The sequence below is a fragment of the Anguilla anguilla genome, chromosome 17 (genome assembly GCF_013347855.1).
Source record: "Anguilla anguilla isolate fAngAng1 chromosome 17, fAngAng1.pri, whole genome shotgun sequence".
NCBI lineage: Eukaryota > Metazoa > Chordata > Actinopteri > Anguilliformes > Anguillidae > Anguilla > Anguilla anguilla.
Genome location: NC_049217.1, coordinates 8,986,483 through 9,007,159, shown reverse-complemented (window position 1 = coordinate 9,007,159; position 20,677 = coordinate 8,986,483). Strand labels below are relative to the sequence as shown.

The 20,677-nt window shown below is 44.2% G+C and overlaps 1 protein-coding gene across 1 annotated transcript in view; it reads left to right on the top strand.

Moving 5' to 3' along the window:
* arhgap27l (Rho GTPase activating protein 27, like) overlaps positions 1 to 20,677 on the top strand; it is a 34,385-nt gene that overhangs the window by 8,464 nt on the left and 5,244 nt on the right. Inside the window, exons 3-12 of the mRNA XM_035397695.1 lie at positions 12,604 to 12,896; positions 13,062 to 13,218; positions 13,811 to 14,020; positions 15,068 to 15,148; positions 15,523 to 15,726; positions 16,387 to 16,473; positions 16,641 to 16,700; positions 18,601 to 18,668; positions 18,851 to 18,938; positions 19,568 to 19,669. Of these exons, the coding sequence (XP_035253586.1) occupies positions 12,604 to 12,896; positions 13,062 to 13,218; positions 13,811 to 14,020; positions 15,068 to 15,148; positions 15,523 to 15,726; positions 16,387 to 16,473; positions 16,641 to 16,700; positions 18,601 to 18,668; positions 18,851 to 18,938; positions 19,568 to 19,669 (1,350 nt within the window). The remainder of the gene's footprint in view (positions 1 to 12,603; positions 12,897 to 13,061; positions 13,219 to 13,810; positions 14,021 to 15,067; positions 15,149 to 15,522; positions 15,727 to 16,386; positions 16,474 to 16,640; positions 16,701 to 18,600; positions 18,669 to 18,850; positions 18,939 to 19,567; positions 19,670 to 20,677) is intronic.

Below are 20,677 nucleotides of genomic sequence, written 5' to 3'. Positions count from 1 at the left end.
TAGACTGTTAAGATAATCGCCAGATACAAAAGTGAGAAGGTAAACAAACTAGCTATAGTATTAAAAAAACTAACATCATCAACAACATTCATTATGCTACTGTGTGCAGCATTGCTTCATAACCACACAAATAATCCCAATTAATAACTATAGCTTTAGCAGACTGCAGAGTAGACGGACAGGATCCGCGGACTAACTCACTAACCGTTATAGAGATGCCGTGCGTGTTTGTTCTGGGATAACGTTACCCTCTGTTTAAGTTGCATCTGACGCCAGTGACGTGGACGGTGTCGCCTCCGGTTGGGGTGCATTTACCGTGGATGGTTCAGGCTCCAGGGAAGCCTCAGCTTGGGGTAACGTTACATCTGCCGATAGCATTACTAGCATCGTCTCCAATAGAAGCGGTGGGCGGCAAATTCGCCGCTGGTGCTGCGCCTGTGAACCACGTTGAATAAGCCTTTTTGGCATTTCTAGCCTATTTTTCTGTATTTTCAAGTCTTCTTTATTGTCTTTTCGCTTTTGAAAGCCCGATTTTGAGAAATAACTGTCAAAAAACGTGTAAGCTAAGTTAGCTAACGTTACTGTAATCTATGTTCAGTGATGCGCGCAGCCGCGATCAAAAACCTTCAAATAATGACAAGATAATAATGAAAGCTGCTATTTGACAGAGACCCCCTGCGGTTACCGGGCACGCCCTCATTATCAACATATTGCTTTCTGATTAGACAAAATGTGTAGTTACTTTTCAGAGCTGAGAGGTTGCGAGTATTTTGCGCAAAGGCTATTCAATGCATTTCACCCACCATTTCAACGGGCCCTATGGGCCCCTGGTCAAGCTCGGACCCCCGTGCAATTGCATACGTTGCATACCCGCTAGCGCCGGCTCTGCTGGGTTCTTTGTCACAAGTAAACCATCATTCTGTGTGCGTATTTTTAAAAGCTCTCGCGCACAGCATAAAGCCCGGTCCACACCGCTTACCTCACATGTGCGTGTCGGATGCGGAACCTCTTGCTTTTCATTTCGGCGCCCATGTTAACAGGTTAGAGCAGCCACACAGCCTGCGTGAGACGCATGTCTGAGGCGCGTCATCTAGAGTTTCGGCGTGGAGCCTATTTTTCACGCGTGAGGCGCGCGGTTCTCAGCAAAAATAGACAGTGAAAAGATCTGTTGATAGTCATATTGACATCATACCAGCAACATTACATAACTGACACCTTTCACTATAGTTTCAATGTCTAGGCTATATCTGAATATGTCACAGACATGAAACAAATGTGAAGAGGGATTGCTGCATATGTTTTATTTATTTATTTATTTATTTATTTTTACAATTGAGCACACGCTTCTTAACCATTTTCTGTCTAAACTAAATATAAATTACATTTATAATGAAATGAAATCAAACATTCTATTATCGATGGCCATTATCAAAGGCAAACTCATTGTAGAAAGATATAGGGCTGGCAGCAGCAGCACCGTAGCAGCAACGCTGGCGGTGTGGACACGCACACACATGCGTGCGAGCCGCAGCAGTTCAGCCGTCACGCACACGTGAGGTGAGCGGTGTGGCCCAGGCATATTCAAGACGGCTCGTGCTTATTTGGGGACCTCAAAAAGCAGCGCTCTTTATAAAACCTCCCCCTAGTGACGGAGTGAACTTTAGCCTTTGTTGTTTTGGGGCTTGAGGTGCAGTGGAATGCGTTCTGAACTTCCTGCGACGCTGATGCTCTGCTATTTCGGTGGGATTTACAGCCACGGAAAACCACAGGCCCTAGCGCTCTAGTCTCGTTATGCACTCAAACACAAATAAGGTGCTAAAGACCCGAGTCACCTCCCATGCCCTTTGCCTTCCTCTGTTAAAGTGCACAGTGTGTCTTTTGTAGCCTTTATGGCCTAAGAGACTGGAATGGGGCTGGGTTTATTTTTTGCCGAAGGGGCCCCCTTCCTTCCTACTCCCTAATCTGTCACTGTACAGTCCCACACTATCACCCCAACCTACGATCTGTTTACAAATCAAAGGAGGAGCTACTTCCTGTTGGCTCCGTCCGAAACTCTCCCCCAGGGCAAAAGTCCCATACAGGTATACACCCCCTTAACTTAAACAGTCATATACATAGGCTACATGCATTGCATTCGCGCGCCCTGGAGAAGGCGAAGACTTGATTTCGTCGCAGTGTGTAAATAAATTTATTGGGATGAACTGTCATTTGCATACCGTTATCACAGCGGAATTTTATTCAACAAGTTAAACTGAAAAAACGACTTTGCGACATCACAGTTCCTGCAAATATTCTCTGTGGGGGTATGGTGGAGCAGAAAATAACTGCCTGTCTATTGAAGCGTTCTGCCCCACAGCTGTTTACTTTTGTAGGCCCACCGACTGAAACGAGTTTGCATTTCAAGTGATCTCATTTTTCTTTGGGTTACTAGGCTAAAACGCACGTTTTCTTTAATTGGATTAGCGACAACATGACCCGTGTTGCTGCTGAACGTCCGTAGTTTTGTTTTGTATTAATTGAACACAAGCGAAGTTACAAAGTGCGTTAAATTCTAAAATAGGTAAATACATATATTTGATCATCTCTAAATAAACCAATGTTAATGCTGTCGAATTTTTTTCGACAATGTCATGGAATCCGGCCTGTCTGAAGTTGGGAAGGAAAGAGTTAACTCGAAATGAAACCCTTACAACCACTCCCAAAAGGTTGGTTTCAAGTCTACCTGGCTGCCGGTACTAAACGGAAATTCGCGAGTGTGACGAACACTGGTTTCTGGGTTTCGATTTTTATTTTTTTTAGAAATGTAAAATTATTTTTGAGTTATTCCATAGATTTGATCCAACACAGGCTGTCGAAAAGCGTTTCATAGCTTTGGAAAGCTGTCAGCATACCTGCGTATTAAGGTATAGACTCCACCTCGTCGACTGTAAATCCGTGCACGGAAGAAGGACCGTGTGGGTGGAGACGGGAATACGGTACTTCTTGTTTGGTTAATTAATTTTACGAGCATTCAGAACAGAATACTTTATTAAATGTATTACGTTTGTTGATATGTTCAATAGACTTTTCTCAGAGTTTGCCTCAGAGCAGTTACTAGGCTACCACACTTTTTCATCCTTAGCACCAAAGCTTTTTAGGGTCCTTAATCCAGTTGGAAAGAAAACTTTATGATCAACCCAAAAATGGTTGTTGTGTTGCGAGTAGGGTATGTGGCTTCCAATGGATCAGTAGCAAATCAGTAAACGCGCATTCATTAACTTGTGACAGTATAAGCCAGCTATACATTTCATCGAACGACTGATTTTAATTGTTTGTATCGGTTGCTAGGACTGATTACTGTGAAGCTCCAAGAACTTTCAGTAGAAGGAGCGTTTAGTCTTCAATTCAGAAAAAATGTGCACACTGCAGATTTGCGCTGAAATCTGTACAGGCACGTGTACAGATTTGTACAGGCTCTGCATGTAAAGCCAGGTCTCCTTGGTGACCTGGAGAAAGGCGCAGCTCAGGCGCGGTGCTGTGTAATTGTGGTCACCCCCTCTAGCTCAGATATTCAGTCACATTGCCTAAGTGGAGAAAAGTCTCCAGACGAACTTCCAGTCGTTGTGAGGTTATGTATTTCTGACTGAGTGGCACGTGCGTCTGTCACAGGTGTGACATTGCAGAGGGCATTTTGCGTTTAATAAATAGTGTGTGCCAGGTATTTTGGCCTTTGTGAATACGTTTCTTCTCATTTCTGATTGGAACAATCTGTTATGTCTCTCATTGTTGTTTTAGATCTGTTTTTGTTGTGTAGTAATGGAAAATTTGCTTCTTTTTTGGGTCATTTTCTGCGAACTGGCAGGATTTTTTTACTGCGTAATTATTCAGATGTTTGGTGGGAGTTCTATGATGAAGATAAAGGCATAGTTCACTTTTTTTTGTGGTTTTTAATTATTCTTTCAGTTTTAGCATGTGTTTTTGTTTGGTCCAGTCAGTTTTTTAAATATATATTTAGAGAAGTTTCTGACAACCTGCCAGCTGTACCATGGAAGATATAGGGTCATCCAGGGGTTTGTGGTCTCAAGCAAATAAATATGCCTCAAGTAGTGCCAGAGCAGCAGCATTATGTTTCCTGAGGCTGGACATATGAACAGATAAATGTCATCGTGTTTATTCACAATTACAGATGTAAATATTTTTATTTTATTTTATTGTGCCATAATTTCTTTCCTTGAGTGCAGCAGCCTCCGGTTGCAATGCCACAGAAAACAGTTCCTACTGAAAATATCAAATGTCATTATTGTCAAATAAGTAATAATACAGTACATATGAACAAGCCAACTAGGCGTAATGCGACTGTACAGTGTCTCCATGGAATTCTTGCCACGATGTCCCCCATTGGCTGCCTCCTGAGTGTCCTCTCTCCCTTGTGTTCTGGGTTGGTAGCCATCACAGTGAGGTCATATCCTCAAAAGCTGCTCCATTGTAAATGTAATGACCTGGAGTTATGATGTCACAATTAAGGTTCTAAGGTTGCGTTCACACCGGATGCATTCTATCGGCTTGTAACAATGTAACAGTGGACACGGAAGAAATTCATTACAAAATATTGGCTAAATTTCAATCAGTTATTCAGACCAGACATTTGTATTGTCCATTCGGGGCAATAAACATGACCTGTACAAATAATTTGAAAACCGGACATTCCCGTTCAATGCTGGCCGTGTGGTGACCCTACTGTTTTACCTCCTTGAGCCAATTCACATTACCACTCTAAAACAAACGATTGCATTTGACTTGCTATGACATGACATTTAAAAATCAGTTTTAAAAAATTGGGTCAGACCTAATTGGTAGCCATGTTACTAATTCCCATCATAGATTGAGTTAGTCAATCCCAGTGACAATGGAAACCCTGAATGCAGTTATAATTATGTGGTGCTTTAACCTGGGCATGTTGCTGCTTATTGGAAGTGGCATTATTACTGTAGATTATAGTACAGCGACAGTATGTTGTCTGTACAGCTGATGCAAAAGTAGTCAGTTATCAATGACGGGATAAATGAGGTAGGGCTTTATTTGGCTCAAAAGCAAGAATTGGCCTGAACTGTGCTCAATGTCAGGTATATCTCTGTCGCTGCTGTTAATATGTTTACACAGTAATTACTGCAGTTCATCTCCTGACTTTAAGTCTATGGTTTTGGATGCTGCTTAGGGCTACTTTTACTTTGTGTTGCACTGTGTCAGCATTGCATAGAGTGCAAAGAGTGCATGAACTCAGGCTTTTCTCCAAGAGCCTTTGAAACACTGACAATGCCTCGCATGCAGATCGACTGTTGCTCTCCATGACAGTTCTCTTGTGTCGAGCATAATCAGATTAGGAAAATGACCCTGGTTTTACTTCTGCTTTAGGGGGCCGCCATTTAAGGAAGCGGCGGAGGGAGTGTGTTCAAAAAAAAAAAAAAAAACACAGCCCGAAAAAAGTATGCAAGAGCCGGTCACGGCGATATTGGGTTCCATTGTTTTGACTAAGATAAGGCCGAGGGAGGCTCACAGGGTTGCGTAAGCAGAGGGGAAGTGGGGAATCGAAAGTTGGGTCCCTTTTGTAAAGCTGGGGCGCACGGTGGCGGGGGGGGGGGGGGGGGGGGGGGGCTGTGGGCATGCCAATTATGCAAGCGGAGTGTTCCCTGAGTCCCTCTCGCATCAGCCTTCACACCTGGCACTGGAGAACAGAGCTGGGCTGACAGCTGGGGCTGCTGACACTTAAGCCTGACTTGTACTTCGTCGCACGACCATTTCGACAAGTGTCATGTGGCAAGAATGAATGTGTCGCACAACCTTTTGCATTTGTACTTCGGCAAAGGGCACGAATGTGGAGAAGTTTGTGTTGTCTATGGTATCGAGACGTCAAACTTCTGATCTGTGAAAGCATTGCAGCGGCCGGTGAAATCACAGAGAAATAGGGGAGGAATAAATGTTGTCTACTTCTACTTCTGGTTGAAAAATTTGTGCAAATGGAAAAAAGAAGGTGGCCTGTCACTCAGATAAACCGAAAATAACGACGTATCCATGATAATGAATTTTGGTGTTTCATTTGGCTGTCCAATCAACACTGCGACAAAGTATGAAGTTTTACGACAAAAAAATTCTAGAGGTGAGCAACACTGAAAATACTTATTTTTTGTCATGCGACACTTGTCGAAAGGGTCGTGCAGCGAAGTATAAATCAGGCATTAGCATTCCATGAGCTAATCTGGACCCAGAATGATGATGTCATAGGAGGTGGAGCCAATCAAATTTATTCCTGCCAACTCCGAAGGTGCCATTTTGGCTCCAAGCAGCGTCGTCTTCATTCGGGTTGACCGGTCGCTAATGCAGTTGTGCCTCTGCTACAAAGATCTGAGGTGGAACCAAGTTTTGGGAGTGCATGGCCCTTCCCCCCATTTCTGGTTTGGGTGCTTTCCCTTTTCACCACTAAATGGGAGAAATTTTGCAAGCTACAGTACTGCTCACACCACAAAGCATCATGCACTTACTTGATTGTGTGTGTCTCAAGCTCTTTTTCTTCATCAGAGTAGATTGTTTGTGTCAAATATGAAAATAGAAACTTCATTTACTCATGTTCACACAAAGGTGTTTTCCAAGGGTCCTTTTGTGCACTTCAGTTTTAGCTTCAGGGAGAATCCAGATTCACACGACAGACAGCAGAAAAAGCAGGTGCAAACTGAAAAATGGAAGTTTTCTTCCCATTTGAATCGGTTTGGTTTCATGTACTGGCCTTGTTTGGATATTCATAGTTGCAGATAGAAAGTGTGGGGAATACATTATGTTAGGGGTTTCTCTCTTTATCCTGTCAGATGGACTTCATTTATTGCAACAGAGAGAGGTGTGGTTTAGCTGTGAATTTTGAGAAACTTGGCTATGAACTAGCAAGCACCATTTGTCCGCACTGAGGGTTCTTTTGCTGTTGCGCAGGAGTTCTGCCTCAAGCCATCGCCATTCTGGGCTAAGGTCAATGACAAACAAGCTGGTTTGGAGGCTTGGCATAGAGACTTTGCCCCTGTTACATTTTTGGGAGTTCTGATAGGACCTTTATAATAAGAGTACTTCATTGTTGTTATATATCACATTTCAGCTCACAATCAGCTTTACATTAAAGGAAGGGAAACTCACCTCAGTTACCACCAATGTGTAGGATTCACTTTGCTGATGCATGCACGGCAGCCATTTTGTGCCAAAACACTCATTTCGGATCACTTCTGTATCACTTCAGTAAACCTCAGTGATAATAGTAAGCCTGATTGCAGTTAGAATTATTTGCTACTTATTGGAAGTGGCATTATTGCTGTAGATTATAGTACATTCGCAGTACGTTTTCTGTGCAGTAGGTCCAAATGTGGTTAGCTGAGCAATGACAGGATAAATAAATAATTTGGCTCAAAAGCAAGAACTGGCTTGAGCTGTGCTCACTGTCGGTTATTCCTCTGTCACTGCTGTTAATATATTTACACAGTAAGTACTGCAGTTAATTTCCTAATGTATTTGCACAGCACATACTGCAGTTCATCCTCTGGCTTTAGGTTTGTGGTGTTGGAAGCCGCTTAGGGCTGGTTACTTTCACACTGTTGTCATAGCGGTCGCTAAATGAGCCGGTAACCGAAACCCAATTGCGAGCGTGTTTTTCACAGCGTAAGAGGCAGCTGCCCGCATGCGCGCGGTCCATGGGGAGTCCGGGGGTAGTGGAGTGCAGTGCCTATCCAGAAATCATTAAGCCAAATGAATCTCTGGAGGTTATATTCCCATCGTTTTCTTACGGAAGGGGAATGATCCACAGGTGCGAGACCCCTCTAAAAGGGAACTCCATCTGTTGGCCGTGGTAGTCTGAGTAAGCACAACTTCCCCTGGTGTGTGTGTGTGTGTTTGTACATATGAGTATGAGCACTTGCGCTCACACACGCACACCACACACACACACACACATACACACACACACATACCACATGCACACACATACACCACACACACGCTCACACAAACCACACACACATGCAGGCTGTTCACTGTTCTCTATTTATGCGTGCAGAGTCTGTTACTGTAATTGGTAAAATCTGGAGTACTGTGTGTGTAAAAAAGGGGGGCGTGGCTTCTGCCTGAGCCAGAACTATGTGCTTGTGAGAGGGGGGCTGTAGCTCTGTCGCGGCTCTGACCATGGCTGACATAGTCCTCCCAGCTCAGCAGAGCTTCAGGTCCAGAGCCCTGAGTCTCCCCTCGAAGGTAGGACATCATCTCCTTCTGAGTCCAGTGGCTTAGTCTGGGCACATCTACATTATATTACAGTACATTACAGGGCATACATTACAGTACATTACATAATTACATTACAGGGCATACATTACAGTACATTACATAATTACATTGCAGTGCATACATTACATTACAGTGCTGACATTTGGCAGGCGCTCTGATCTAAAGCTACTTACAAGAAGTGCATTAATCTGGGTCCATCTGCGTATATGTGCAATATAATTCTGTGTGTATGCATGTGTACAATGTATACATATGTGTATGCATATGTGCAATGTAACTATGTGTATTCATATGTGCAATATAAGTCTTTGTGTATGCATATGTGCCTGAGACAAGTGTAATATCAGTTCCAGGGGTTTCTTATAAGACCAAATCAGCATGCCAAATCTCATTGAAATGAGATGATAATGCAGTCCAAAAGTGTGTTGAATTTACCCAGACATACCCATTGGTAGCCTGTAATCTAGCATTTGCCTGGTTTAAAGCAGGCCTAGGGTAGATTTTGCAGACTACAGCTCTTCAAACATTAGCACTGTTTTCGAAATACAATTTTAAAAAAAAGGAAAATATCTTAACCTTCATATGATTGCAATTATTTATTCTGTTTGTGTTTATGTATTTTATTAGTTGTATACAGAACTGAAATGTACATTATGTAAGTACTGGCAATCTTCTGGAGAAAATATAATTAAACATAATCAGCTATGAAATGAATGAGGAATAATATTTAACCACCTAGAAGGTTAAAAGTGACGCAGGTTTAATGGAGGAACTGAAAAACCTTTTGTCAAGAGCCTCAACATGAAGAAGTGATTCTTACTTTCTATATGAATGACCTCTCCTGAGGTAAATACTGTAGGTTTCTGTACCTGTATATGGAGTCTTCACAGTTCACTCACCATTCAAAGTGCATTTCTCTTTTCCTCTGTCCTTGCTAAAGATCCCAGCTGTGTGGTGTCATTGTACCCCCCTCAGAATGAGCTGCAAGCATCACTCAGATAGGAATGGAAGCAAAAACATTGCAGTTGGGTGCTGAGAGGGCCAGAAGTCTCTTCCCGTTAACATTTTACATTTTACTCATTTAGCTGAGAATGTTATCCAGAGTGACTTACGAAGAAAGGCCTAGATTCATAAATCGCCAACTAGCGTGGGTGGGGCGGGGGGGGGGGTGGGTCCACATATATGGCTGTACTTTCTCCACAGCCACACATTCTACATCTGCGTATAATAGTTTGAAAGATTGTGCTGTAACGTCAGCACGAAGACGGAGTGATGCTGTGGGAACGTTTCAAGTTGGCCAGGAGGAAGAACAATAAGTAGAACAGGACAATGTCGCACTGGAATTTCCTGGTAGCGTTAGCCTCAGAATTGGCATGAATGAGCCAGGCAGAACCTTTGCTTTGATCGTGTGGGCATGGGCTCTGATGTTGAGCTCTGTATTATTCAGGTGACCACATCAGATACCACATCCCGTCACGTGTCCTAGATTTCTTATGGGCATTAATTCACTTCTGTTCTGGACGCAACACTGATTGGGGCAGCAGTGTAGTATAATGGGTAAGGAAGCCAAACTACCTTCCCAGGTAGGTCACTGCTATGCCCTTGAGGAAAGGTACTTAACCTGAATTGCTTCAGTATATATCACCTGTATGAATGGATACTTGGTTTAAAAAAAAAAAAAAGGGGGAGTGGAGCTCTTGCTATTGAAACCAGTCCTTACTGTTTGTGTGCGTGCCTGCATGTGTGTGTGTGTGTGGGTGTGTTTGTCTCCATAGATACAAATGTCTACACTTTTATAAATCTTTTATTTAATCTTGCCACCGAACTGAATTTTCTTATACCACTCCCGCGTTAGACTTGGCTAAATCTGATCCAATACTTCAAATATTACCATTTATGTTAAACCATATACATTCCCCCCCCCTGCCCCCCCAACAAAAAATGCAGTACAGTGGACTGAGAATGTGGCAGGCAGGATAGAGCAGTATTGGTAAGGCTGTGTGGTGTTTAATTCACAGCACCCTTCAACACAAAATTTACTTCTGCTGTTACTGTGCATGGACTTGTGGTAAAACCTGTTCCTGTGTTTAGACTGCACTTTTGGTCCAGTTCCGTTGCAGTGTGGTTGGGCCAGATGCACTCATGTTAAGATCGTTATGGTTAGGCTAAATAAAACGCTTGCTCATTTGAGCGCACCTGATCTGATGAGGCATATATAGCGGTACGCCCTTTTTGACTTCACGTCTTTTCAAATGTTTGTTCTGGTATCTAACTGCATCGCGTGAACTGTAGGGTTCGAGCTGATGTTTTAAGGCCTTGCCACAGACGTACGCGTCGTCAGTGTTGCACAGAAGGGAATTCTCAGGAACAACAAAAAAAGCATTTTATTTAAACAAACACTACAATAATAGACAGTCACATGAGGTTCTGAACCAAATTTGGCAGTTAGTGAGCCGGCACTTACAGTGCACACTGGATGAGAACATTCAGTATGCATTAAAAATACCAAGGGAAAATGCAGACAGAGAGAGAGAGAGAGAAACTGAGAGTCAGACCAGGAAATGGCTTCAGTCATTGTCCCTGATAATGGGTGGATGAACCCGGCTGGGGGATGGGGGCGGTTTCTCAGCCTCTTATTATTATGTTTTTTTAACAAAGACTTCCGTGCAGCTTTATAGTATCTGTGCTGTAGGGCCCGTGTCATGGAAACCTTCTCCTCGCTGGTGCAGGTGACACGTCGTTTGACACGTTATTGTTATGATCTGCGGTGGCTGACACACCCTGGGAAGGAATTATTTTTCATTTCCTCTGAGCAGAGCATTTGACGAACTGACATTGCTGGTGTCATGCTGTGAGACCTGTATGTCGTGCTATAAGCCCTGTATGTCTATTTTTTTTATTTTTAAACATTGAAAATCATAATCCATCACTACGTCTCCCTTGTGAATAAGCTGTAATGACACGTTCGAGAACGCGGGAAATAATTCAGCTGATTTCGGAAGGAGACGCTGTGGTTTTGCGCGGCACTGATGATACAGAGGTTTCCTCCGCGGCTGTAACTCCTCACGAGGGCTACGGAAGCAGGTCCGTCAGAACTCTGAGAGAGCCTTGTGTGTATGTCATCTGATCCTCGAGCCTTTGAGGTTCTGCACAATGATACTCCCCATTCCCATTCTCTCCCATTCTTTCTCCTGCAGTCTAGTGTGCAGTAAAGGTGCAGTTACCTGTACGGGCCGCAAGCTGAGACGGGATGGGGGGTGCGGCAGGGCGTAGGGGTGGGGTGTCGTTCGGGCGTTGAGTTTTAGCTCAGAATCCCTCTGCAAACATGGAAAAGGAACTGAAAGGATTGTTTAGCTGTGTGTGTGTGTTTGTGTGTGCGTGTGCGTGTGCGTGTGTGCGTTCGCGTGTTATGCATCAGGGCCATACTGTGCTCTCATTTTAAGAGTATTTGCTCCTGAAACTTGATGTGTGCTAACTGGAAAAATAATTTAGGACATCTACTAATTGGGATGCATTAATGTGCATCTAAATTTTTCTAATTAGAAGCACAAGTGCTCCTTGGTAAAAAAAAAAAAAAAAAAAAAACCTAGCATAGTGCCATGCTTAGGTCTGTAAATTCAACTGTTGGTGGGATTGAGTGTTGGGGTATTGTGGGTTTTCATTTAGTATTTCTATTGTTTTAATGCATGGACCTCAAGTGTCAAATCCAGTGGTTTTGGGGCTTCATCAGTTAAGTGTTTTATTTGCATCACTGATTGGCTAAAGAGTCTCTACACCTTATTTTAGAGGCCTACATTTTCTACTGATAGAAACGGAGACCAGCAGACACTGCAGTCGTCCAGGACTGGTGTGTGAGATCCCTGCTTTAACGTATCTTTAAGGTGTTCGCCCATGAAAAAAAAAAGTATGGATATTTATTTTGTTTCTAAATGCATGAACATTATAGGGATTGTGATTGAATCATTTCTTCCCAAACATAGGTTGACTGCCAAGACTATCACATTGACTACCAAGTTAACCACTGACTGTGGTGCTTTATTTGGTATTTGAAAGATATGACTAGGATTAAACCAAGGCTTCTAGTTCAATCACAGTTTCAGTGTGGCTGATCAATAATATCCTTCGACTGACATCACCTGACTACTCATCAGAGATCTGTGATTTGAATAAGAAAGATGCATACATGGATGACTCATGCAAATAAGTAAGCCCGGCAGTATTATTAGCTTTAAATAGCTGTGATATATGTGCCTCGCATAGTCATTTGTTTATTAAATTTTTTTGATAAGACTGACCTCTGCTCCCATTTCTCTGCAGCTTGAGAAAACCAACCCTGACACTGCACTGTACGTCAACAAATCAGAGCTGAAGAAGAGCGTTCCGTGGCTGGCCCCGCCCTCGTCCTCCTCCCCCGCTGCGCCCCGCCACCTCTCCACGGATTCGGAGGAATGGGAGGTGCACACTGACCAAGAGAGCGGGAAGGAGTTCTACTACAACCCCACCTCAGGGCAGTCCACCTGGGACAACCCCCGCAGCCCCTTCATGGAGCCTGATTCCCCCGCGGTGGTGCTGTCCTCTCCCTCTCCCTCGTCCAGCCCGCCCTCGACTGCCCCCGCCACCAGCCCTGGCCCCGTTCGTAGCCCCGGCCCAGCCCCTACCCCTGGCCTCACCCCCGGCTCCGCCCCTGCCCCTGGCCCCACCCCTACCCCCGGCCCCACCCCCACCCCTGCCCCCGGCCCCACCCCCACCCCTGGTCCCGCCCCCACCGTGGGGGGCTCGGACTGGGAGAAGCTCCTGGACGAGGCCAGCGGGAGCCATTACTTCTACAACCACGTGTCCGGAGAGACGTCCTGGGGACCCCCAGGGTTGGAGTCCCCCCCACCCGGGCCCACAAAGCCCCCGGGCCTGACAGAGCCCCCGCAGGACGGTCCGGTACGTGACACCTTCCTAATTCCACCCTGAAGGGAGTTTTGGCTGTGTGTAAACAAGCACTCTGGAACCCCTCTTTTCCCAGAGTGTGGATTATACACAGATTGATAACAACACATTGGGGTGATCAAGATCTTGATCTTTACATAGTGCTCAATACTCTGTAGCACTGATTCTTAAACTTTTTAATATTGGGACCCAAATTGGAAATACTTTTTGATATCGGGACCCAAATAATACATTTAGTAGCTTTCTGTCGAGTGGACTACAGGCTCATTCCGGGACCCACTTCATACACTCCCGTCACCCATTTTGGGTCCCGACCCATAGTCGAAGAAACACTGCTCTATTGGCCAGGGATGACTCCTCAGTAGTTAATTTCCTAATTCAAGCGTTCACTCACCTCATTTCTTGGCTTGAAATTGGTTGGGTTGACCTGTCCTAGAAGGATGAATAACCTAACTTTGTAGTGTAATCAACTCTATTTTACTGTATCTATTGCACTGTACGGAAGGTCTTGCTTAGGTTTAATTCCCCCTCCTTGTTTCCCTGTCCTTGATGCCCCGTCTTTGATTCCCCGTCCTGTTTTCTCCAGCCCCCCCTCCCCGATGAGGACTACCCCGTGGATGACGAGGAGCGCTCAAAGACACCCCCAAAGACCTTCCCCAAAGATTTCACCTACCCCCCGCTGAAGCGCTCGGTCATCCCGCGGGTCAGTTTGGAGACTAAGTCCCCCGCAGGTTGGACACGTTCGATGGACCCAGATGGCAAGATGGTGTTCACCAGCGAGCACACGCAGGAACAGGTAAGGAGGTCACATGACTGCGAGTGAAGGTGTGGCTCCTTTAAAATCAGAGAAGAGATTCTGACCTTTTAAATTGTTCCCCAAAATTGGTTTCATCTGTATGGAATTAATTTTGTTTTAAATGCATGTCATAACAGCTGCATTGTACACTAAGGCAGTGTGAAATTTTGCTGGTGTGAATGTCTGTGGAAAGTGAATGATGTACAGGTCGAAAGATATTTTTTCGCATGTCTCCCACCTCAACCTTGTGGTTGTAAACCCTGCCCTTTTGCCATGGCATAATATAGAAACCATTTGCATAAATCGAACCGGACCATTTCCACACAGCTGATAAGAGTAAAAATTCCATTATGAGTTTGTTTTTTTTCCTCCGTTGTCGTGTTATCTTTAGTCTTTTGGACGTTAGCTTCTCTTTGTGGATTGGTGGGAACAGCGTTATTGCCGTTCACACGCATTTAACCTACTGCTTCATGTCTTTTCAACAGCAACAACATCCTTGTCCCAACTCAGACACATACGTTTCATATTTGACACCAGTTTTATGATTCCCACCCTTCAAGTCCCACTAGAATTTCTCTTTTGTGCTTTTGTGGTTTGTTTCTGCGGTTATTCCCAAGGAAGTACTGTTGCCTGAGACGGGTGAGACTCATGAATGAGGCCTTTTTAACTCTTTAAGGTGTGAGATCGCAGCATTCAAATCACTTATTTGTGATCTCTAGCAATCTGGAAAGTGAAAGCAGTGGAGTTCTAGAACACTGACTTAAAATTTTGAAAATAACTGTTCCAAAGAACCTGCTCTTCAGAGGGTTAAACAAGTCCGATTCACGTGTGTTTTAGTAGCACACGGCCTGGTTTAGAGATGTCACAGATTAGCTTGTTGACGTTAGCAAGTGTCTACTGTTTTGTGCATATCTTTATGCCCTGTCAGTTTATGCAAATCCGCAAGAAAAAAATGGCAACTACCTGCAAACGGTCCCTTTTGCAATGTAGACAGCGTTTTCCTTCAACCTTTTCTCTTCTAACTTGAAGTCCTCTTGTTTCTGGCAGTGGATCAAGTCGATGGATGACAGAGGACAGGCGTACTACTACCTGAATGATGGGTCCCGGTCTCAGTGGAACCTGCCTGAGGTAGTGAGGAGAGCCAGTGTTAAATATTTGTTTGCATTATGCTCCTTCAAATAGGTGCTATAAAATTTTAGTTATTGTATGACAGCTAAATAAGTATTAATGTTCTAATGTTTTTAGTGATGTCTGCTGCAGCCACGTAGAGCTCTCTGTACTAATGTGCAAGTGCTTCCTTGCATTCAAACAGCTTGCATTTGAACAGCTTCCTTTAAATAATAGTGAATTTCTACAGTCCTTTTGGGTAGGGGCGGGGGGGGGGGGGGGGGGGTGGAGGAGTTCTGTCCTGTTCTTGCATGGAGAAAGCAGACATGTTATTACATAAATGCTAAGCTGTAGTTTTGATTTTAATGGGGATGTTGTTTCCTTTTGCCAATTTGATCGCTTCATGTCCTCGACCACCCCCCCCCACACACACACCACCCCACCCCACCCCACCCCAGCTTTCGGTGACCGCCAGCTCACCACCCAAGGTGGGGAATGGGGTTGACTCCGAGGGCGTGTCTGTTTTGAAGAACTGGAGGCAGTCCGGAAGCTCCTCCTCTTTCACCCCCTCCCCTTTCAGCCCGCCTAAGGAAGAATTGGTGAGTCAGTCAGTGTGAGTGACAGATATGCCTGTCCCGCTCAGGTGTGCACACCACACCCCCGTTACCTTCAACAGGAGCAGGACACAGCCCGGCTGATTCTGCTTTCAAAAATTATTTTTTTTAAAAGTCACATAATCCTGATGAAAGAATTGTACTGAGGACCGTGGCTCTGTGTACAGATATGCATACGTAAGATCTGGCACTCCTGGTTAAACTGAGTCCTGGTCAATTAAATGCCAGTCACTTGTCGTTTTTTAAACCAACCGACCAACCAAAATTTAGCTGGCTTTACAAGTTGTCATTTGTTATTGTAATAGAATGCAGTAATGTGGTAATACTGGATGGGTGTTGCAGTAATGTAATGCCTGTTTATTTTGAGCTTTTGCTTTTCACATGACTCGCAACAACCTTGTCATGCAAGCAATATCAAGTTTTTCCAGATAAACTGCTTTCCCCTGGGTTTTAACATTTTTGGCATTTAAGTTCTCCCTTTTATTAATTTTTTATTTATTTTTTTTGTTCAAAATGAGCCCAGATCAATTTGAGGATGCTGGGCCCCTTACAGACTGCATTGTGTTTAATGGGCTTCATCTTATTTATTGCATGGTGATGATGTTACCTCCCTCTCCCTCTCCCCCTCCTCCTCCCCCTGGGTAGAAGTTCTTCCCCAGCCACATGCGAAATATCTCGGACCAGGGCAGCGATGCATCCAGCGCAGGCAATTCACCAGAGTTACTTCATCAGGTGCGTCTTTTCACCACCAGGGTTCCTGACTGCAGGCCTGAGATGAGACCAGATGTTTTAAAAGGCAAAACTGTGCCACAGGAATTTACCTGCTGTCGCTCGTGTTATGACAAATCTCTGTCCCCACCCCCTCCCCCCATCAACAGTGTCTTGTTTCTCTCTCCAAGGTTGATAGGTTCAAACACCGGAGGAGCCCGTCCAATCAGAGCTCAGATTCTCAACAGCATGTGGGTTCTAACGCCTCATCCGGGACTGCCAGATGCTGGGTGCGCAGGGGAACTGGGGGCTTGCTGCCTGTTACTAATAACTGCTCTTGTAACACCATTTATGAAAAAGTGGTTGATGTGTGAAGTTATTTTTTAAAAAAATAGTAACTGGTATGGGTTGATGCATACTAACTCTAGCAAAATATTCTGTCACGCATTTTCTTTGTGGAATTTCTCCTTTGTTTACTTTTTAAAATAAGAAGTTTATTTGTGCTTCGAGTGTCTCAATACAGATGTCAGATTCTCCAACTCAACTTCTGACACCTTAACCTATAGCACTTGCATACTGGTGCAAATTAAACTAAATTAAACTAAATGTGTCTAGTGTAAATAGTGTAGTTATACTAAACATGACACGTAGTGTATTCACCATTTTAACTGAAACTCAAATATTGTATATACTCAAATATTGAATATTAATATTGTGCAGTGATTTTTCCATCTCAATCGATTTTGAGAATTTGATGTACTGAGTGAATTTTTATATCTAAAATCCTCCCTTTAATTTAGTTTTAAATGCTAATAAACATAATACTAGACTGACAGAATTGATGAGAAAGATTTATCGTGTGAAAGGGCATGGCATGTAAATGCTGTCTAACCAGAATGTGCTGTAAACCACATAGATGCCAAACTAACGTATGTTTCAGGCTGACTGCATGTGTGCACAGAAGCTTCAGTACCCAGGGCATTAAACAAACAGTGCTCAGCTTACACCTGCACTTAACACATTTCAGTCTCAGACCTCTTCGGGTCGCGCTGAGCGATTGTAATACTCTCAGTTTCCTAATGTCCTGACTAAATGGGCAACCGTTGGACTTGAGGACGGGGGTCTGAAGTAAACAATGTTTCCTGTAATACTCAGCTCTTGAAACATTGCTCACGATAGCATTTCGCCCCCTAGTGGTTAGTTACAGCAGAAAAGATGCGTAGATGCAGAAATGCAGACATTAGCTGTAATATGGACTTGCTAGATTCTACAAAATCCTGTTATAACTTTGATATATGTTGTTCTCATAATATTACTTTCTGGGTAATAGCAACACTGTATTTAACATTGGAAAATTATCAGTTGATCTGATTTTTAAAAATTAATTCTGTACTTTTTGCCCTTTTACTCTACTTACTTCATTTACTTTTAAAAATGAATATCTTTGGGGGCTGCTGGGGGGCTCATCCTTTTAAGGCACAGTTCTACCTGCGGTGTGGTTGCAAATCCGTGACCGTGTGAGTACTGACTGTGACCAGCAAACTCAGAGTGTGACACGCAGTTGACTGTAGCATTGCCCAGGGATGGGAGGGTTTCAGTTGGCTGGAATCACGGTCCCCTCATTTTCACTTCTCTAATGAGTTCATTACCTCAACTATAACCTGCTTAACTTATATTATTTGCTGTGATTGGTCCCTTATTACATTACATCCGTTGCACCCGTTCTACTGCTACTTTACACCAGACGGGGTGGCGGAGGATGGGCTCCCCCTCTCTAGCTGGGTCCCTCCCGAGATTTCTTCCCATTGGGGAGTTTTTTCTCACCGCTGTTTTAAGGGTTTTTCTCCCCACTGGGGAGTTTTTATTTTGTACCTCATGTGCTTGCTATTTGGGGGTTTGAGCCTGGGTTTTGCTCTGTTTCTGCTACTCTGTAAAGTTTTCTGTAAAAAGTGCTATACAAATGAAGCGCAACAGCGCCTCATGGCTCAGTAGCGATATCCGCCTATTGAGCTACTCACGCAGTGTCTTCATCACTGTCAAACTTATACAATCACGGGTTCCTATAGTCCTTTTCCTTGCACGTGTGTTTTTAAAGATCACTGATGTTTGACAGATTTGAAGCATTCTCCTCTTTCATGTCTGTTTTTTTAGGCCCAGACTTTGGAAAAGGCAGGAATTCTCAACAAAACCAAGATAGCTGAGAATGGGAAAAGGCTTAGGTAACCCCAGCTCTCTGCTCATTTTTCCACCATCGAAGTTAACTTATATAATTTATATAATCAGGCCTGGAATGGATCCAGAGCAGGATATATATATATATATATTTATTTATTTTTTTTTTTTTTTTGCATGACTAATCAAGTCTGTAATCTAATGTGCAATCTGAAAATCTTTCTGGCAGGAAAAACTGGGCACAGTCCTGGACGGTCCTGCACGGTGGAATTCTGACGTTTCATAAAGACCCCAAGTTCATGCCTGGCGGAAACCCGGTAAGATTCACTGCCACCCAACCAGGGACTTCTCAGGATACATTCTGCTGGGGTCTGCCAAAAGGGATTAAACCCCCCCCCCCCCCCAGAGGGACCCGGGGGTCACGTTTCAGAGAAATATCTTTTGGTCTTTTGGGAAAGGTTGGAATCCCATTTTATCTGGCATTAGCAGATGCTACACTCTTAGTCCCAGGTATGCATCCTGAGTGGTATTGTGTGGTTCTGAAAGCTCACTGTGAATCACATTCAATGCTGTTTTTGTCAACATAATGTGAAATTGTTATGGAGGACAGAGTCAAGAAGGACAAAAAAAAGTTGTTTTTCTTTTGGATTGTTTTTGGGGTTTTTTTAACCCCCCCCCCCAATGGGGACTCCTTGCTTCTTATTAATTTCTTCTCTCCATTAATTTTTTTCTCTTTCTTATTATTGAAAGGATAGCAGTTGTGGCATTGGTGATTTAATAATTAAATGAACACCTTTTGGATTGTTTGCGCTTATTAAAAATGTAGCTGGTTACCGTGTCTCGCTCTCTCTCTATAATGAGTTGTTGGTATGACCTCAGGGCGTAGCGAATTGCCCCTGAGACGTGTACTGTCAGCTGTTTGAATAACAGTGTTCCATCTCCACAGAACAAAACCAATCAGATCGTCCCAGAATTCACAGTGGAGCTACGAGGGGCGAGTGTTAACTGGGCCTCCAAGGACAAATCCAGCAAGAAGCATGTTCTGGAGGTATGCAGATGTACGAAATGTGCAGAATATAGGAAACTACACGGCCCAGGTTGTGTTCATAAAGAACACAGCCTGGACTTACTTTTCACAGCGAATATTTCTGCCATGTAGTCATCTAATTAAAAAAAAACTTTTGGCAAAAAGATTCATGGACTTAATGCAATACTGTACTGTAGCTGGTTTTTGAAGCATTTTGTCACCTGATCTGTCATCCAGTAATTGCGCTGACTGAATTTTTTATGCATGCTCTGATATCCCCCTCCTGTGTAGCGCTCTGATATCCCCCCTCCAGTGTAGCGCTCTGATATCCCCCTCCAGTGTAGCGCTCTGATATCCCCCTCCAGTGTAGCACTATGATATCCCCCCTACAGTGCAGCACTCTGATATCCCCCTCCAGTGCAGCACTCTGATATCCCCCTCCAGTGTAGCGCTCTGATATCCCCCTCCAGTGTAGCGCTCTGATATCCCCCTCCAGTGTAGCGCTGTGATATCCCCCTCCAGTGTAGCGCTGTGATATCCCCCTCCAGTGTAGCGCTCTGATATCCCCCTCCGGTGTAGCGCTCTGATATCCCCCTCCAGTGTAGCGCTCTGATATCCCCCTCCAGTGTAGCGCTCTGATATCCCCCTCCAGTGTAGCGCTCTGATATCCCCCTCCAGTGTAGCGCTCTGATATCCCCCTCCAGTGTAGCGCTCTGATATCCCCCTCCAGTGTAGCGCTCTGATATCCCCCTCCAGTGTAGCGCTCTGATATCCCCCTCCAGTGTAGCGCTGTGATATCCCCCTCCTGTGTAGTGCTCTGATATCCCCCTCCTGTGTAGCGCTCTGATATCCCCCTCTAGTGTAGCGCTGTGATATCCCCCCTCCAGTGTAGCGCTCTGATATCCCTCCTCCAGTGTAGCGCTGTGATATCCCTCCTCCAGTGTAGCGCTCTGATATCCCTCCTCCAGTGTAGCGCTGTGATATCCCCCTCTAGTGTAGCGCTCTGATATCCCCCTCTAGTGTAGCGCT